General features: G+C 36.1%; 1 protein-coding gene across 5 annotated transcripts in view; it reads right to left on the reverse strand.

The window, feature by feature from the left end:
- Positions 1-469: 469 nt before the first annotated feature.
- Positions 470-20,654, reverse strand: part of CCDC18 (coiled-coil domain containing 18) — a 97,781-nt gene continuing 77,596 nt past the window's right edge. For 3 of the 5 annotated variants that reach the window (XM_020972027.2, XM_020972029.2, XM_078155013.1), the window contains 4 exons: positions 20,121-20,258; positions 17,358-17,558; positions 9,871-10,341; positions 9,227-9,483 (listed from right to left, as the gene is read on the reverse strand). In XM_020972027.2, coding sequence (XP_020827686.1) covers positions 9,418-9,483; positions 9,871-10,341; positions 17,358-17,558; positions 20,121-20,258 — 876 coding nt within the window. In that variant the 3' untranslated portion in view covers positions 9,227-9,417. Of the gene's footprint in view, positions 610-9,220; positions 9,484-9,870; positions 10,342-17,357; positions 17,559-20,120; positions 20,259-20,654 lie in introns of those variants that run through there. The other 2 variants (XM_020972028.1, XM_020972030.2) reach the window with 2 other exon arrangements.

Raw genomic sequence — 20,654 nt, forward strand, 5'->3', positions numbered from 1 at the left:
TTCTGGAACTTCTAGGACAGGAAAGTCAGTCACTTATTGTGCAGTATACTATGAGTGGAGCACAGGTTGATGATAAAGCTTACATACTACTTGTCACTTTCAATACCACAAATTAAGATTCTATTTGATCCCAATAATGAAGAATGAACAGGGGTAACTAGCAACAACAACAAAATCAATAATGGAATGTTTTTCTAAGTTAATCATCACCTACAAATTTTTTTTATCAAATATTAATATATAAATACATTAAATAAAATCAATTAGCAATTTGACTACAAATTTAGAAAATACCTTAAAACATTTTTAAAAGTACCAACAAATCAACAAAGCATTTAATTAGATATCAAATAAAGACCAAAAAGATATTATTAGGTTTATTAACAAAAGAGCTATAATAAGTAAAATTTTTAAATTATCACCTGAAATTCAAATTGAGGCTTTAAAATACTTCCTTCAAAAGACAATGAAATGTTAAATATAAAATTTATTCAGTGATAAAAAGTCAATATAAAATATAAACTATATAAGGTACTTAAGTATAATAGAGTGCCAATGGTTCAATTTTCTCATCATATCAGTATCTTCATTTAATCACAAATCTTCTTCCTGGAATGATGTGAAATGCATAGGTTAATATATTTGAAATATTATCTTTTTGATTTATCATTTGAGAGCCCATGATAATAGATAAGGTAACAATGTGACCTAAGTTAAATGGGGAACATTTTTTCTATAAAGGTCTGCCAAACCACAGGGGAAAAAAAATTAACAGAGGGCTTACAAGGAAGTAAAAAATTACTTTTAATACTTCCAAGGTCTGTGATTTCCTAGGCATGGGCAGTCCCTCCACCGATGCAGATTGCAAACCTTCCACCACTCAGAACTGGTCTTTAAGCACTGCTCTGGTTGAAAAATCCATCACCATATATAACCAATCTGGGGACGAACCTCTCTGAATTTAGGTAAGCTTGTCCTCAGATGCAGCTAATATGTTGTTAGCTCCACATATTCTAAGCCTTTCTAGCTTAATAAGACCAAGCAGAGTTTGGGTTCTGCTGACATAATTGTCCAGAGCTCAGTATGACCTCCACACATGATGAAGCATTCAAATAGGAAATGAAATCATTTCAGTAGATTTTTTGAGAAAAATATGTATCAAAGGTTATACTCACTTAGATTTTTAAAATTAAGAATAGGGAATATAACATTTTATTAAATTAATAGAAAAATGTATTCTTATAATTAGCTTGGCTCCCTGCCTCCAGATTCCTCTAGTCCCCAAAGCTGGGCCCACTTAATCCTCTCCCTAGAGCCTCATGGACCAATCTGGCCATGGAATACCTAGTTCACTGGTTTGTCATTAAGTCAGCCTTGCTTGCTGGTCTTGCTCTGACTGTATTTTCATTCCAGTAACCTAGCTCTTGTCTTGATCCTTGAAAGGGAATGAGAGGGGAAAAGAGGATAGAGAAGAAAAAAGCTAAGAGAAGAGGAGGAAGGGAGAAAGACAAACACAAGAGACACAAAGAGAAGCACATTGAAATGCAAATAACAATAAAGAAAATGGGAGATGGAAGGAAAAGAATTTTAGTATAATTCAAAGTGTTAGTAAACTATTTTTGTACATGGGGGTATGACATTCAGGTCCTGGGCTCTCAGACGTTATCACTTCTTCCTATTTTTCTAATCCAAAACAATTTCAGAAGCCCCACTTTGAATATGATAGTCAGAGGCCAACCAGGTACAGTTATTCTCTGGGCAGCTACAGCAATGACCAAAGCAATCTCACTCTGAAGGCTGTAGAAATTCAAGCTGAGGGCCACTTGGCAGTCTGTGGACCAGAGGTTCTCTAGCTTTGATTTTAAAGGATATCAAATTCTACAAAATAGTATAAAACATTAATAATTTACCTTTAAGTATTTCCAACAGATCTAAAGAACATGTAAATGCTTAATCTAAGTTAAATGGGGAACATTGTTTCTATAAAGGTGTGCTGAACCACAGGGAAAAAAAAATCAACAGAGGGCTTACAAGGAAGTAAAAAACTACTTCTAATAGTTTTTTGGAATTCAAAAGTCTCACTGATTATTGAATCAAATGTGAATAAAGTTATGGTAGGAGCCACAGGCATACTATAGAAGGGCTAATAATTTTTCCTAAACTCAAAATGTTGCTTTAAACAGAGCCATCCTGGTTGGACATGAGCACTATGACATCCAACAAGGATTTATTAAGCACCTACCACAATGCAGCGCCCTGATGTTTGGACTTCTCAAATTGCATGTACTACAGCCACCTCAAACTCAGTATGTTCAAAGAAAATTCCTTTTCCCCCAAACTCTACCTTCTTCCAATTTTCTCTTCTACTCTAAAGGGCACCACTAGCCTCCCAATCATCTAGACTTCCCAACTCCTTACCTCCCTACTCTCACCCCCAAATCTAATTTGTTGTCAAATCTTCTTGTTTTTACTCCCATAATCATCACCTCTCACCTGCACTACTTCAATAGTCTTCTAACTGGTCTCCTATCCTCACAATTCTCCTCATTTTAATCCACCCTTCTACTCGACTTCCAAAGTGATCTTTTTAAAGCACAGGTCTGATCATGTCACCTCTCTACTTAAAAAAACCTCCAGGTATACACCTTCAAATATAAAGTCAATTAAAAGTACTCTGTTTGGTATTTAAAGGTATTCACAACCCACCTTTGTACAGATATTTTACAATCTAGCCATACTGGCTTACTTGCTATCCCTCACACACAACACTCCATATCTGTCATCTCCATGTCTTTACATGGGCTGTTCCCCTATGCCTGGAATGTTCTATCTCCTCACCCCCAAATCCTAGCTTCTCTGTTTCCTTCAAGACTCAAGACCTTTTCTGAGAAACCTTTCTTTATTGTGTTACCCATTCTTCAAACATTTTGCCAGCTGCTAGTACCTTCTATTTAACATATATTACACACACACAATATATATATAAACACACACACATATATATGTATATATACATACACACACTATACACACATGTATATACACATACACACACTATACACACACACACACACACACACACACACACACACATATATCTTTAATGCACATGGCTATTTCAATTTTGTCTCCCCCATTCTATTGTGAGTTCCCTGAAAGAAGGGATTATGTTTTTACCTTTCTTGTACCCTTGGTGTTTAGCACATGGCCTGAAACATATTAAGTGTTTGATAAATACTTGAGGATTGAGTAACTTATGATTTCATTGACGTAGATAACTACCTTCAATCCATTCACTCTTTTTCATCCTGTACAGCTACTGTACATGTTTTCCTATGAAAACAAGGTGTCCACACTGAGGGAATTACACCACGGTAAGCAATGGAACAAATGGGCTGACCCTCCCCCATGCCGCATGACTGGTTCGCTTCCTTTTTGGTCATACATTTCGTTGAACCTTGACACTTCTTTCTTCTACATATTTTTTCATGATTTTAATCTAGAAATACAAATGGAAATGTCCCCACTTTGACACAGTATGCTGGCTTTTACTTTTCTCCTCTTCTCTTAGAGAAAGTCCTCACCACCAGGTATTTGATAACTGGGCTACGTCCTCCTTTTCTTGCCTATCTCACTCCTCCAGGTATTCCATTATGTCCAACTAAACTGCCCACTTAACATCTTCTTTTCCCATCCCTTGCCATTTTCTGCCTTTGCTCATGTTGTCCCCTTATATCTAGAATGGATTCTTCCCATTTCTAGTTGTAAAAATCTCTCCTCCTTCATAAGGCGTTTCCCAATTTCCCCAATTCTTTCTCTACTTAAAAATTTACCTTTTTTAAAAAAAATCACATCTGCGCGGTTTTATTCTTGTGACACCTTTCCTACTCTTTATATCTCAAAGCTTATCAACAGTAGATTCAGTCATATTCAAAAATTCATGGAATACAGTTGATCTGAGCCAGATAACATATTCATTAAGGGCAGCTAAAGTACTCTCTTTACTCGAGTCCAGCATGATGACCAACTTGCTATTGTGCTATAAACAACATTCCATCTCTAGCCTAGGGGCCTTTGCATGAGCTGTGTCCTATGTCTGGAATGCTGTTCTTGGAATGCTTCTTGAAATACCTAGCTTCCTTCAAGGCTCAGCTCAAGGGTCCTTCCTGATCCCCCCACCCCCCACACACAATTATTATTGTTTTACCCTATCCCTGAAATTACTTTGTAATTACTGACTTTGAAAGTATTTTGTATTTACTTATCTGTGTAAAATGTTATTTCCCCCAGTAGAATTTAAGTTCTCAGAATGCAAGGAACATTTTGCTTATGTCTTTGTATCCCCAGTTCCTAGCCATGCCTAGAACATGATAGATGCTTAATAAAGGCTTGCTGAATTGAACTAATTTCTTCTCATTGTCTGTTATTATCTTCCCATACGTTCTAAGCAGTCTAAGAGTCATAGAGCTTTAGAGCTGGAAGGGACTTCAGAGGTCAGCTAGTTGGACCAACACCTGAAGCAAGAATTATTTCCATAGGATAGGGGTCCTATCCTTTCCTTTACCTTCATCATAGCTAAAGTATAATAATATTATAAAAATAATAATCTCAAATAACCAAACCCCACCTTTTTGCTATCCACAGTAGCTGATAGTGGGCTTTACCTTTCCTGATGCTGAAACCGTAGGATTGTTCTACTCTTCTGTATTCATACCCAATTACTTGACATCATATACACTTTTCAACACGTCCTTTTAAAATCTAAGGTTGCTGAAGAGTTCTCTATATAAATATATCTCTTTGGATGGTACCCCTATTTCTTTCTCATCAGAATTATCTTAGGTTGCCTATCAAAATTTCATTCTTGAAACCCTCTCAGACATTCCTGATCTGACATCCCATTTTAGACTTTTGCCTTCTCCTTTCCCTGAACTCTCTGACATCCACTTTCCTAAAGTCTAGGGAACATCAGGTCCAGAACAGCAATTCCCCTCAGGGCTTCTAGTGTCTGAAGGATGAAATTACCAGCAATATATGGCAAGAATTTATCAGTTCTTCTGCTTTTAACAGAGAAAGATCTCTCTCGCAGATGCCTGGATAGTGGAAGTCTTCCATCACAGCTATGTCCTATGACTGTATGTGACACCTTTGTAATCTGCACCAGTCAATTCAGCAAACATTTATTAAGTATCTATTATGTGTGTAAAGCATTGTTCTAAGTACTAAGGACATAAACCTCTGCTTTCAGGAAGCTTATATGCTCCTGGAATTCACCATGTATTTCTTCTAGCAGTCTGTAGTGTATTTTCCCAGTACTTCAAGAATTATACTGTAACTTGTAATATATTCCCACCAAAATCTGCCTCTAATTCTCTCTTCTTTTGGCCCCAACTAAGTGCCTTTTACCATGTTTCCCTCCCTTGCCTCTTCTAGCCCTTTCAGGTTTGTAGATTTTCATATAGGTCAATATTTTCTTGATATATAAGCCTCCTTAAAGGAAGTGGCAAGGTTCTAGAATAGTAGGAATAGTATGGGATGGAAAGTACAGGACCAAGATGTTAGCTTGAAAAAGCAAGGCTTTCCTCTTCCTTTGAGATAAGAAGGCACAAAGAGAAATAAAAATATTTTTAATAGAGAGGAAGAAGATTAGAGTTCATAACTAAGGGCCTAACTTTTTATCTCTAGAGTTCCTACCAGCTCTAAATCCCATAGTTATCCTTTCCACATCATGGCTTTCCTAATAATGGTTTCAATATATTGAGGGTTGGCATAAGAAATTAAAGGGGAATTTTTGGGGAGTTTTGTGGAAGCTGCAGACAATACGTGAAGTCCAGCAGACGATACAGGGCCTATGACCAAATATTTACACCAAATTTTACAATAAGGTATTTCTAATACCCAATAAAAGAAAAAGAAAAAAATTCAGACTTCTTCTCTGGTATGAAGGAAGGGCCAAAACATTTTACACAGATTTTCCAAATTGAGGGGGTGCCATACCCCTAGCCTCTGTGACATATGAGGGATAACTATAATTCTATTATCTTAGTAAAGCTGAAAAGCTATGAATTAAGGCAAAGCCAAGATGGCAGAGTAAAGGCAGGGACTCTCCTGGGCTCTCCCAAATTCCCTGCCACACAACTTTAAAATAAAGCTTCAAAACAAATTGCAGAGTGGCAAAACCAACAAAAGGAAGGAGTAAAGCAATTTTCCATCCCAAGACAACTTAGAAGGTTGGCAGTGAGGTGATTTAGTTGGAGGCAGCAGCTTCTGGAGCTCTCAGCTCACAGATAGGAAGAAGCCTGGACAACTGGTTAGAAGGACTTTTTGCTGGCACTCAGTACAAGACTCTGTGGTTCCAGGTTGTAGTCCCAGGGAGTAGAGGAGCAGTAGCAGGAGCGGGGACCCTAATCACAATTCCAGGGTAGAAAAGAGTTCTTCTGGTCACTCACAAACCAGAGCACGGGCTAGGAGAGCAATAACCACACCTCTCTTAAGACCATACCACTCTGGAAGAACTGAAAACCTACAGAACCCCAGAACTAGCTCTGAAAACAGCAGCATGAAAAACCTGAAACTTGGGACAGCGCCTCCCTCCACTCCAGAAGCAGAGACCAACTTTAACAGACTTAAAAGTCAAGAATTAGGCTGGAAAAATGAGCAACAACAAAAAAAGAATTGATCATAGAAAGTTACTATGATGACAGGGAAGATCAAAACACAAATTCAGAAGAAGACATCAATGTCAAAATAGCTACATCCAAAGCTTCAATGAAAAATATGAATTGGTCTCAGGACCAAAAAGAATTCCTGGAAGAACTAAAAAAGGATTTTAAAAATCAAATAAGAGAGGTAAAGGAAAAAATTGGGAAAAGAAATGACAGTGATTCAAGAAAATCATGAAAAAAGAATCAACAACTTGGTAAAGGAGGCACAAAAAATACTGAAGAAAATAACACCTTAAAAAACAGAATAGGTCTAAATGGTAAAAAAGGTACAAAAATTCATAGAAGAGAAGCATTCCTTTAAAAGCTGAACTGGTCAAGTGGAAAAAAGGTACAAAGCTCATGGAAGAAAATAATTCCTTAAAAAATAGAACTAGTCGAGTGGAAGCTAATGACTCCATGAGACATCAAGAAACAATAAAACAAAGTCAAAAGAATTTTTTTTAAAAATAGAAGAAAATATGAAATATTTCCTTGGAAAAACAATTGACCTAGAAAGCAGATTGAGGAGAGATAATTTAAGAATTACTAGACTACCTAAAAGCCATGATAAAAAAAAAAAGAGCCTATACATCATCTTTAAAGAAATTATCAAGGAACACTGCCCTGATATCCTAGAACCAGAGGGCAAAATAGAAATGGAAAAAATTCCTGAAAGAGATCCCTCCCCAAATGAAAACTGCTGGGAAGATTATAGCCAAATTCCAGAGCTTTCAAGTCAAGGAGAAAATATTGTAAGCAGCCAGAAAGAAACTGTTCAAATATCTTGGAGCCACAGTATGGACAACATAAGATTCCACATTTTCTGCATTAAAGAATTGGAGGGCTTAGAATATATTTTGGAGGGCAAAAAAGCTAGAATTACAACCAAGAATCACCTACTCAGCAAAACTGATCATAATCCTTCAGGGGAAAAGATGGATATGCAATAAAATAGAGGACTTTCAAGCATTCCTGATGAAAAGACCAGAGCTGAATAGAAAAATCTGACTTTCAAGTATAAGACTCAAGAGAAGCATAAAAAGGTTAACAAGAAAAAGAAATCATAAGGCATTCAATAAGGTTAAACTGTTTAGATTCCTATATGGGAAGATGATACTTGTAACTCCTAAGAACATTATCATTATTAGGGCAGTTAGGAGTACACATGGACAGAGGCACAGGTGTAGGTTGACTCTGATAGGATGATATCTAAAAAAAAAAAATTACAGGATGAGAAAGAGGGATGCATTGGGAGAAGGGGGAATGGAGAGATAGAATGGGGTAAATTATCTCACATAAAAGAGGTGTGAAAGGAAGAGCTTTTACAATGGAGGGGAAAGATGGGGGTGTGACAGGTAATGCTTCAACCTTAATCTCATCAGAATTGGCTCAAAGAAGGAATAATATATACATTTAGCTGGGTGCAGAAATCTATCTTAGCCCACAAGGAAGTAGGAGGGGTGGGGAATAGAAGAAGGGTGGGGCCGATAGAAGGGAGGACAGATTGGAGGCGTAGCAGTCAGAAGCAAAACACTCTTGATGAGGGATTGGATGAAAGGAGAGGGAGAAAAGGATAAATGGGAAAATAAAATGGAGGGAAATACGTAGTAATCATAACAGTAAATGTGAATGAAATGACTCACTCTTGAAAAGGAAGTAGATGACAGAATGGGTTAAAAACCAGAATCCAACAATATGTTGTTTACAAGAAACACACTTGAAGCCGAGAGACACACAGAGTAAATAAAAGTAAGTGGCTGGAGCACAGTCTATTATACTTCAGCTGAAGGAAAAACAAAAAAAAGCAGAAGTAGCAATCATGATCTCAGACAAAGCAAAAATAGACCTAATTAAAAGGGATAAGCAGGGAAACTATATCTTGTTAAAAGGAACCATAGGTAATGAAGTAATGTCAATACTAAACATATATGCACCAAATGGCATAGTACTCAGATTGTTAAAGGAAAAATTAAATGAGTTACAGGAGAAAACAGTAAACTATCAACTTTCCCCTCTCAGAACTAGATAAATCTAACCAAAAAATAAATAAGAAAGAAGTTAAGGAGATGAATAAAATTTTACAAATGTTAGATATGGTAGGCCTCTGGAAAAAACTGAATGAGAATAGAAAGGAATAGAACATTTTTCTCAGTGGTACACGGCACCTACACAAAAAAATTAACCATGTGTTAGGACATAAAAACCTCACAAACAAATGCAGGAAAACAAAAATAGTAAATGCATCCTTTTCAAATCATAATGCAATAAAAACTACATTCAACAAAGGGCTATAGAAAAATAGATTAAATTAATCGGAAACTAAGTAATTTAATCCTAAAGAATGAGTAAGTCAAAAACAAATCACAGAAACAATCAACAATATCATCAAAGAGAATGACAACAATGAAACAAAATACCAAAATTTATGGGACTCAGCCAAAGCAGTACTTAGGGAAAAATTTATCTTTCTAAATTCTCACCTCAATAAAACAAAAAAAGGAAGATCAATGAATTGGGCATGTAACTGAAAAGCTATGAATAGTAGTTAATAATCCAATCAACTCTTCAAATGTCAGTAACAAGCAATAATAATTTATCCTGATGCTCACAGCCCAGCTGTATAAACAAGGTATAATAAGGGCAATTTATCTCTATTAACTACAATTCACCTCAGAACCTACTGAGCTTTTCTGTCTTGCCCTCTCTGTGAGCTTCATCCTTCCATTTCTCTTCTGTGTCTCTGGCTTTTTGCCATCTTCTTAACTCTTCCCCTGTGAAACTGAAGTGTATTTCTTAGTATTTGTTATACTTACTGAATAAAATTGTATATTCCCTGTTCTTAATTTTAAAAGAAGCCAAATGTTTCATATTTCTCTAGCAAAAAAGAAATTAGTTTTTCCTTGTGCAGCCCTTCATTTTTTCCTGTGTATCATCTCCCCTCCATAGAAGACTCCCACCCATGTTTAAAAATGGTCATTATTTTAGTCTTTCTAATTAAAAAATTCTCTATTATTTTACACATACCAATTTTTCTCCCAAATGTTAACTTTAAGCAAAATGCAAAAGGAGTTTTCACAGTACAGAAAATTCTATTGGAAAATATTCTCCCCAATATAGAAACTACCCACTGCTAGACAAATCTATATTCTTCACACAGGCATAATACCTGATTTGTTCCAAATGCTGATACTGAAGACTTTTTTGACAGTCTCACTTCTTTGTTTATGTATTTTAGCATTCCACTAAGAGTAGTGAAGTCATTACTTTGAAAAGCTTCATCATCCTCTGGATCGTATGTCACTGAGTCGAACACATCTGATGGAGTATAAAGTGCATCTTTTTTATTCTCTTCTTCTGTTGGTAAAGGATTCTGAATGAGTACTTGCTTTAGATCCTCTAAGAGTTCTTCAGAAAGATCTTCATTGCCAATAGTCTTGACACTTAGGTCACTGGCACTAATAGAGCGACGCAATTTTCTAGATTTCAGAGATGATGGCTGAGGCTGTTTGAAGAGCCTTGCGTCTTGAATATCATACAGAATTTCAGTAGGAGACAAAAGTGAGACTGGTAGATACTTTAAGCCTTCAGTCCTTTCACGTCCAGAAAGTTTGGCTTGCAACCTCGTTACCTCCGATTCCTACATAAAAATAAGACACTTGGTCACTCATGTAGCATGAATTTCAGACCCACAAAGAAAGCAGTTGCACCTTTTATCCAGTATAGAATTACTTTCTACAGATATCTCTAGAAAAGAATTCACTACTCTTTGAGGCGAATCATCCCATTTCAGACAGCTTTGAGTATGAAGCTGTCTTTTAAAGCCCTTCATAACTTGGACCCTTCCTACCTTTCCAGTCTTCTTACACCTTACTCCTTTCTTCACATACTCTACAATTCAGTAACATTGGCCTGACCACCATTTCTCAAACAAGATACTCTATTTCTTGACTCTGTTTCTTCTTTTTTCCTAATTCAATTTTATTTTATTTTCAGTTCTGAATTCTCTCCCTCCCATTTTCCTATCTGTCACCCATTGAGGAAGCAAGAAAAACAAAACTAATTAAAACTATATAGTCAAGAAAAACAAATTGCCATATTAGCCAAGTCCCCCAACCCCCAAATTAACATATGCTTTAATCTGAACTGAGTCCATTACCCCTCTATCTAAAGGTGGATAACACATTTCAATCATGAGTACTCTGGAACTGCATTGTGTTCCATTGTGTTGATCAGAGTTCCTAAGTCTTTCAAAGCTGTTTGTCTTTATGGTATTGCTGTTATTGCATTAATTGTTCCCATGGTACTGCTGATTTTACTCTGAATCAGTTCATACCGTTCTTCCCAGGTTCTTCTAAACCATTCCCTTCATCATTTCTTATAGCACAATAGCATCCCACCATATTCATATACTATAACTTGTTTAGCTATTCCCCAACTGACAGCATCTCCTAAGTCTCCAATTTTTTGCTGTTATGAAAAGAGCTGCTATAAATATTTTTGTATATATGAGTCATTTTCTTCTTTCTCTGATCTCTTTGGGGTATAGTGTTAGTAGTGGTATCACTGGGTCAAAAGGGACTGCATGAATTTTCAATTTCCTTAGGCTTGGAATTCTCTATCATCACCATCTCTGCCTCTTGGCTTCCTTCAAGTCTCAGCTAAAATTTCACTTTCTTCAAGAAGTCTTTCCTAGTGCCCCTTAATCAGGGAGGGACCTAGTACCTTTCCTCTGAGATTACCTCCAGTTTATCCTTCATATATCTTATTTGTACATTACATTTGTGCATTACATCTCCCCCATTAGACTGTGAGCTCCCTGAGGGCAGGATTATTTTTGCCTTAGTTTGTATCCCCAGTACTTAGCACAATGCCTGGCATATAGCAGGCTTAAGAAATGCTTGTAGATTTGACATTTAACCACTCAAGATAAGTCTGTTTTAAGTTTTTCCCATAACTTTTTTCCAGAATTAATGTTAGGATTAATTCCTTATTCAGGACTGGGGAGCTAAATAAGATAGGCACTGGACCTGTGGTTTCATTAGTGTAGGGAAATCCGGAGCGAGCAAACTCTCTGCTGATGCAGGATGTGACCTTCTCTGTAACTTCTAGTCTTAGAGAGCTGCCTACATCATCGAGAAGTCTGCCCCAAGTCATGTAGTCAGGATGGGTCAGAGGCCAGCCTTGAGTCTGGGTCTTCACAGCACCAAAGCCCTGTTATTATATCCAGCTTTCAAGTTCTTCCTGGCTTAGCAGGCTATAAAATCATGTTGATACTACTCATTACCTCTCATTTACAAAATTTTACCCTCTTAGTCAATATATAGCTAAGCAGAAGGCCCTTTAAAAATATTTACATTACCTCATTCAACACACAGGAAAGTGTGAAAAGTAAACAACCACTGATTTTATATTGACAGACACTACTTAACATAAAATGAATAGAAGGGAAAGCATTAAAAATGATTCTCCCCTTCAGAACTTCCAAAAGACATTAAATGTGTATTAGGTAGCGTTGCCTACCCAAATATCGTGTTTTTTATCAACAGAAATTATCATGAATAGAAATTCAGTTGAAACCGTATGATAAGGAAAGCTATGAGAAAAAAAGAAGATTATTGTTACTTAGTAAATCAATCTAGCGTTGTATAAACATTCAATTTCTATTAGTTTTCTGAAATTTGGCACCTGAAAAGTATGAGGCAAATATAATTTTTCTGTGTTTCTTTCTCTTTGCCTATATACATCGCCTTTTCAATATCTTTACAATCTATCTAAGTTCAGGTTACTATCGATGGATCTTCATACTACCAGTTTTTTCCATGGCAAATTTTTCTTTCAAGGTCCTATTAGCACATTTTAGCAAAGTAGGCTACAAAATCGGTTGCTGACACTAGACCGGTAGACAAAGGGTCAGTCCTTTAAACCAGCGTGCTTAATTACAACCTTTCCAACCCAATGAAAGTACAGAAGAAAAATATGATTAATCTGTAGCAGCTTATCTTGTGCTGGTCCATTATATAGTACTTATTTGGCATAGTTGTAGCATGAGCTATCTTAAATAACATAAAGTTTTATGTCATAACATTTTCATTTAAAGTTTTTGGCAGATATCTAAAATATATGACATATGTCCCTGCTAGAAGCACAAGTAATGTGGACTCAAACGTAGCTGTTTCTTGATGACCCAGGGTTATGATTAAGAACAGCATTTCTTATACGGTGCTGTGACCCAGGGATGCTTTCAGAAGGTCCTGGAATGGCTGGCTGAGTCTTCTCATCCTCTCCCCCACCTTTGCTTTTCTAGTGGGAGCTTCCTCTCTTGTTCCCTCATGGCTATTTCTGTGCTTGGCTGTTACTTTCTCTAAGTGGCTGGTGGTTGACTTCTGGTCATCTCTGCAGATTTGCTGATTGCTCCCTCTTCTTCTGCCTCACTTCCCTGGTTTCCAGGCTTGTCTGTGCCAGCTAAAAAGCTCTTTTTTTTTCAGGTTGGCTCACCGAACAATTGTCATGTTTTCTGTCATTTTCATGTCTTTAGGCTTTTTCTAGCAATTTCTATCTTTCATAAACACAAGGTATTTTTGTTGACTTGCAAATCTGGTCTGTTTTGAACAGTCAAGGATGCTAGACATCTGAATACTTGATAAGCGGAGTCTTATATTACACTCATCTCAACACAATTTACGGAAACATAAGTTTTAGGAGACGTTAGACAACCTTTTTCTGTCAGTCCTTTATAACATGGCTTCAACGTTTTGTTTAAAATATAATTTCTCTTAGATATTATGGAACCACAGTCAGGATTACTTTCAGGACCTTGTAGCTCCTACATTAAAAGATTGGAGGGCATGGAATATGATATCTGTAAGGCAAAGGAGCGTGGATTACAACCAGAGATCAACTACCCAGCGAAACTAAGCATAATCTTTCAGGGGAGGAGATGGACATTCAATGAAATAGGTGATTGATGAAAAGATCAGAGCTCAACAGAAAATTTGACTTTCAAATGTAAGACTCAAGAAAGGCATAAAAAGGTAAACACAAAAGAAAAAAACAATGATATGTTATTAATAAGGGCAAACTGTTTACATATCTACAAGGGAAGATGACACTTGTAACTCTTCAGAATTGTATTGTTATTATGACATTTAAAGAGGGCATGGGTATAAGTTGACTTTGATGTGATGATAAAAAAAAATCTACTTAAGTGGTGAAAAGGGTTGGTATTGGGAGAAGAGGAAAGGAGAAAGCAGCAAGGGTAAATTATATCATATGAAAAGGCACAAAAACCTAATATACTAGAGGAAAAGAAAGGAGGGAGATGAGCATTGTTTGAACCTTACTCTCATTAGATTTGGTTCAAAGAGGGAATAATAAAATTAGTTAGGTATAGAAATCTAACCTAACATATAGGAAGTAGGAATGGAAAGGGAAAAGAAAAGGGATGGGGTGAATAGAAGGGAAGGAAGAAGTAGAACAGGTAAAGGGGAAGAAAAGAGAGGGAGCTAATAGAAGGGAAGGCAGACTGAGGGAGGTGGTGGTTGAAAGCAAAACTCTAGAGAGGAGGGGGGTGAATAGGATGGAGAGAAAGACACAGATAGTAACCATAATTGTGAATGTGAAAGGGATGAACTCTCCCATAAAACAGAAATGGATAGCAGAGTGGATTAAGAATCATAATTCTACAATATGTTGTTTACAAGAAACACATCTGAAGCAGAGGGATACACAGAGTAAAGGTAAAAGCTGGAGCAGAATATAGTAGGCTTCTTCTGAAGTAAAAAAGCAGGGGTAGCAATCCTGATCTCAGACAAAGCAAAAGCAAAAATAGATCTAATTAAAAGAGATAAGGAAGGAAAACTACATCCTGCTAAAAGGCACCATAGACAACAAAGTAATATCATTACTAAACATTTATGCACCAAGTGGTATAGCATCCAGATTCTTAAAGGAGAAGTTAAGGGAGGCAGAGGAAGAAATAGACAGCAAGACTATACTAGTGGGGACCTCAACCTCCCCCTCTCAGAACTAGATAAATCTAACCACAAAATAAACAAGAAAGAAGTTAAGGAGATGAATAGAATTTTAGAAAAGTTAGATATGGTTGACCTCTGGAGAAAACTGAATGGGGACAGAAAGAAATATACCTTTTTCTCGGTGGTACATAGCACTTACTCAAAAACTGACCATGTATTAGGGCATAAAAACCTCACAATCCAATACAGAAAGGCAGAAATGTTAAATATTAAATGCATCATTTTCAGATCATGATGAAATAAAAATTACATATAGACTAAAAATTAATTGAAAATTAAATAACCTAATCCTAAAGAATGAATGGGTCAAACAACAAATCATAGAAACAGTCAATAACTTCATCCAAGAGAATGACAATAATGAGACAATATACCAAAACAGCAGTGAAAGCGGTCCTTAGGGGAAATTTTATATCTCTGAATGCTTACATGAATAAAATAGAGAGAGAAGAGATCAGTGAATTGGGCATGCAACTAAAAAAGCTAGAAAAAGAATAAATTAAAAATCCCCAATTAAATACCAAATTAGAAATTCTGAAACCCAAAGGAGAGATTAATAAAATTGAAATTAAGAAAACTATTGAACTAATAAATAAAACTAAGAGCTAGTTTTATGAGAAAGCCAATAAAATAGATAAACCTTTAGTTAATTTGATTCAAAAAAAAGAAAGAAGAAAACCAAATTACCAGCATCAAAAATGAAATGGGTAAATTCATCACCAGTGAAGAGGAAATAAAAACAATAATTAGGAGCTATTTTGCCCAACTGTATGCCAATAAATTTGATAATCTTAGTGAAATGGATGAATATTTACAAAAATGTAAATTGCCCAGATTAACGGAAGAGGAAATAAAATACTTAACCCCATTTCAAAAAACGAAATTAAACAACCATCAATGAACTCCCTAAGAAAAAATCTCCAGGGCCAGATGGATTTATAAACGAATTCTATTAAAAATTTAAAGAACAACTAATTCCGATACTATATAAACTATTTAGGAAAATACGTGAAGAAGGAGTCCTACTAAATACTTTTTATGACACAAATATGGTGCTGATACCTAAACTGAGAAGAGCCAAAAAAGAGAAAGAAAATTATAGACCAATTTCCCTAATGAATATAGATGCAAAATTTTTAAATAAAATATTAGCAAAGAGATTACAGTAACTTATCTCAAAGACAATACACTGTGACCAGGTAGGATTTATATCAGGAATGCACAACTAGTTCAATATTAGGAAAACTATCAGCATAACTGACCATATCCACAACAAAACTAACAGAAATCATATGACTATCTCAATAGATGCAGAAAAAGCATTTGACGAAATACAACACCCATTTCTACTGAAAACACTAGAGAGCAAAGGAATAAATGGAGTCTTCCTTAAAATGACAAGTAACATCTATCTAAAACCTTCAGCAAGCATTGTATATAATAGGGACAATCTAGAAGCGTTTCTAATAAGATCGGGGGTGAAAACAAGGATGTCCATTATTACCACTGTTATTCAATATCGTACTAGAAATGTTAGCTTTAGAAATTAAAGAAGAAATTAAAGGAATTAAAATATAATTTCTCAGAACATAGTCGTAATTCAATAAAAGTACAAAAAATGTGTTCAGAAAAGCTTCCATTAGTGTGGATAACAGGGAAAATCACATCAGAAAAGGCATTTAAGTGCTCCTAATTTTTTAGAAGTAGTCTTCTTAGCTGAGTTTTTAGATTTTCAGTAACTTTACATTCTACTGCACTTAAAAATTACTTTTTTAAAAGAGCTTCCTGATTTTCAAACAGCCAGTTTATATTCTTCTTTTCTTAGGCCTTAACTGACAAATTTAACATATATACCAGCAGCATTGCATGTTTTATCTTTGTGTCCTAATAATAATTTCTAATTTCCAAAACCTTAGAAGCAGAGAAAAATAAATAAAAGTGAACACCTAACTATATGTTTGATATTTACATACTAGTGCTAATACTCAAATCCAGTAATAGATAATGAAACTTTATGATTTTTCAACAGTTTAACAATTATTAATTCTGAAAATATTTTCCAACTTTTTATTGGCATCAAACACTAAAACAATACCTACCTAAAGTAGGTAGGTCAGGATTAGGTGAATTTGTATTTAAAAGTTCACAAAACATTTTCCCTATAGTAGTATGAGAGAATATACCATATTAATAGAGACAATATATCACTACCTAAATTGGGTGCTTTTTTCTTAAACAGACAAACAACTAATCATATTATAGTCTTTGTTGTTGTTCAGTTTTTTCAGTCATGTCTGACTCTTTGGGGTTTTTCTTGGCAAAGATACTGGAGTGGTTTGCCATCTCCTTCTCCAGCTCATTTTACATGAGCATGAGGAAACTGAGGCAGAGTTAAGTGGCTTGCCTAGAGTCACGCAGCTATGTAAGTATCTGAGGCTGGATTTGAATTCAGGAAGATGAGCCCTAAGACCTGGCACTCTATCCACTGTGCCACCTAGATGCCCCTATCATAGTCTTTATCCAAGCAAAATGTATAAGAAACATAAGGATTAATTAATTAAAATTTTATGCATAAGAAACATATTTCTTTAAAGTTTTCTATACTTTACATTTCACTTACTTTAACAAGCAATGCTTCATTGGCAGCTTGAATCACTTCATTCTTGTCCTGCACTTGTTTATGCAGACTGCTTAATGTACCCTGAGTCTCTTCTAATTCATGTTTTGCCTTCTCTAATTGAATATTTAGTTGCTGAACTGAAGACTTCTGGTTGTCTGAAGACAACTTCCATTTTGTACGATTCTCTCGATGTGAAAGCATCTAAGTAGTTTAGGACAAAAAGAAAACGTCAGAGATTTGATTTGGTTTTACTCTTCCTTAATACTTTAACTACTTAATTCAACTTAAACATATGAGCAAAACAAGAACATAGCTCTTTCTATGACTAAAAATGTCCTCATTTCTCCTATCCCCAAAGCTAGTTTTTCCACAAATCTTATTATTCAAGTTGCTCCTGTGTGAGTGGGTAGTTTTGAAATCTGCATTTTCCAACATCAGTATTTAGAAGATCATTACTCTTTTTTCTTTAATTGACTCATTTTTATACTGAAATAATCTCCCATTTAAAATTAGCCATCAATATACATCCAAAGAGAAAGACTATTTAAAAAATGGTGTGTAGAGCAATAAAATAGTACTACTACTAGAGATAAGTTTTACATTGTTTATGCAATTATTTCCAAAACAATTTGAGGTTTCTTTTAAGTAAAAGATAATATAAAACAAGACAGTTAAGGAAAAAAACAGAACAAACATCATCTAAAAAGAACATAGAGAGCATTACCAAGCATGCAAAATAAATGAGTTATTAAGAGTTAGATAATTAGTTTGGTTCTAAGTTTGTTTTCTTTTTACAGCTACAGCAAAAGAAAACAAACACACTTGTTGCAGAGACAAAATGTTTTTTAGAACTAAATTAAAGAGGAATTTATTGTATGGGATATCTTTGTATAAGAGACACCACATAACAGAGTGCATAAGACTTTAAACTACAATTTTATATAAGAAAAACATTGTTCAAATAGAAAATACTTTTATCAATCCTCTATAAAAGTTGAGCACATAATGCATAGTAATTGCGTTTCTGTAGGAATGCTGAGATAACCAATCATGTAATTTGCTTTCAGATGACAATAAGACAAAAGTATAGGATTTGGAAAATCTATCTGAATGAACAAATGAATAATAAGCATTTATAAAGTCCCCACTACGTGCCAGGCACTATACTAGGCAACAAGGATACAAATATAACAATGAGAGAATACCTGCAGAATGAATAGTTACTATTTTTATGAGGATCAACTTCAGTTCATAACTGAGTGATCTAATAAGTATTTGTAGTACAGATATTTTGTGCTGTTGGTTAACTGGGCCATATGGCTTGGGCTATCAAATGTGAAGGAAGCAAAGCTACTACACTGTTATGAAAGCTGGAGATCTGGAATTACATTCTTGTTAGACACAAGATACTTTCATGACTATTTTAAGACTGGTTCTCCCTCTCTCTTATAGGCTGGATTTGCAACGATTCATCACAGACCCGATGTCACTCTGACTGGCACAGGAGCTTTGATCAGCTGTTTCTATCCAGGGCCAGGTGGCCCACCTTAAGCATTCTGGTGGCCCCCTGGCTTCTAGGGGCTTGTCATTTTAATGCCAAACTTAGGGCAGTTACCTGACTAGTCTAGCCCACTGAAGCTCAGCCCTTCTAAGCTCAAGAGATTTGCCAGCCTCAACCTTCCTTGGTAGCAGGGATTACAGTTGTGCCTAAGCCACTTTGGATGGCAGAATTTCGTCAATTAATTAATCAATAACCACTTTATTCAGTGTCTGCTATTTTGATCTTTTACCATGCTAACTTGGTGACCTCAGCTCCCAAGAGCTTAATCATCATTTCCATACAGATGACTACTGGATGAGTACATATAGCTCTAGTCTCTTTCCTGGGCTTCAGGTCTGCATCTCCAATTGCCTACTAGATATTTCATTTCAAACTCAACATATCCAAAACAAAAAAATGTATTTTTGCAAACCCGCCCCTCTTCTAAACTCATGTGAACTCTTCTTCTGTCAAGGACACGCGTCATCATCCTTTCAGGCAACCAGGTTCACAACATCAGTGTCACCCCTACCTCCTCACTCCCTCTCATTCCAAAGGTCCAGTTATGTGTCTCCTTCTCTCCACTTACAAGGCCAACCCTCTAGTTCAGCTCATGAGCACCTCATGGCTGGACTACTAGCAAAGCCTCCTAACTGGCGTCCCTGCCACTCTGATCCTTCCACCCTTGCTAAAGCTATTGCTCTACAATGCAGGTCTGACTACATCAACCTCCAGTGGCTCCCTGTTGCCTCTAGAACGAAATACAAACCCCTCTGTGTGGCATCTAAAGTCCTTTACCACCTGGCTCCAAACTGTGTTTTCATTTCATAATCCATTAATGGCCTTCTTGCCATCTCCCTTCACTCTCCTTTTCACTAGACATCCCCTGTGCCACAATGCTCTAACTTCATCACCTCTTGGCATCCCTCGATTCCTTCAAAACTCAGCTCAAGCACCACTTCTATATTAAGTCTTTCCTTATCCCTCCAGTGCCAACACCCACCCCCCAGAATACACGCTCTCTTCTCCCAATTGAATGTAAGGTCCTTGAAGGCAGGGATGTCTCAATGTCCCATTATCCCTAGCAACTATTGCAGTGCCTGGCACATACACAGTAGGTGCTTAATAAATGCTTGTTGACTGATCTTAGCAAAAAGACCAAGACATAATCCAAGTAACACCAATACAGGCTTACTTATTCTAATTCAATCTGTTTTCTTTACCTCTAGATGATATGCTTCTTTCAGTGATTCTATTTCTGTTGACAGTTTCTTTACTTCTGCTTGCAGTCTGGCTTCCAATTTAGTTTCACGCACTTGTGAAGCTCCCAGTTCTTCAGCCAAATGGTTTGCATGTGTTTCCTTCAAAACATACATTGAATAAAGGCAATTCAGTTATTTTCTTTTAATTTTTATTAAATCTAAACTAATTCAGCAAATGAACTGAAATGTAGTTTGCAAAATAAATGTTTAATGAGTGGCTACTCTGTACAAGGCATTGTATTAGACACTGTGAAAGAAGCAGAGAAAAGTGAGACCAGATTCCTTGCCTACAAGATACTCAAAATCTAGTGCACTGATATGTGCTTATCGACTTGGTCCTTCCTAATTTGAAGATGGGTATGATAAGGTCAACTATTCAGCTATCTTCTGCAGGGCATGTGAATTGTTCATAGCAATAGTAACATGCATGCATCACAGTGAGGGAAGAATAGAAATAATACTACATAAGATCAGTATAATGAGGGAAATCAGTGT

The sequence above is a fragment of the Phascolarctos cinereus genome, unplaced genomic scaffold (assembly GCF_003287225.1).
Source record: "Phascolarctos cinereus isolate Bilbo 61053 unplaced genomic scaffold, phaCin_HiC Scaffold_5;HRSCAF=322, whole genome shotgun sequence".
Taxonomy (NCBI): domain Eukaryota; kingdom Metazoa; phylum Chordata; class Mammalia; order Diprotodontia; family Phascolarctidae; genus Phascolarctos; species Phascolarctos cinereus.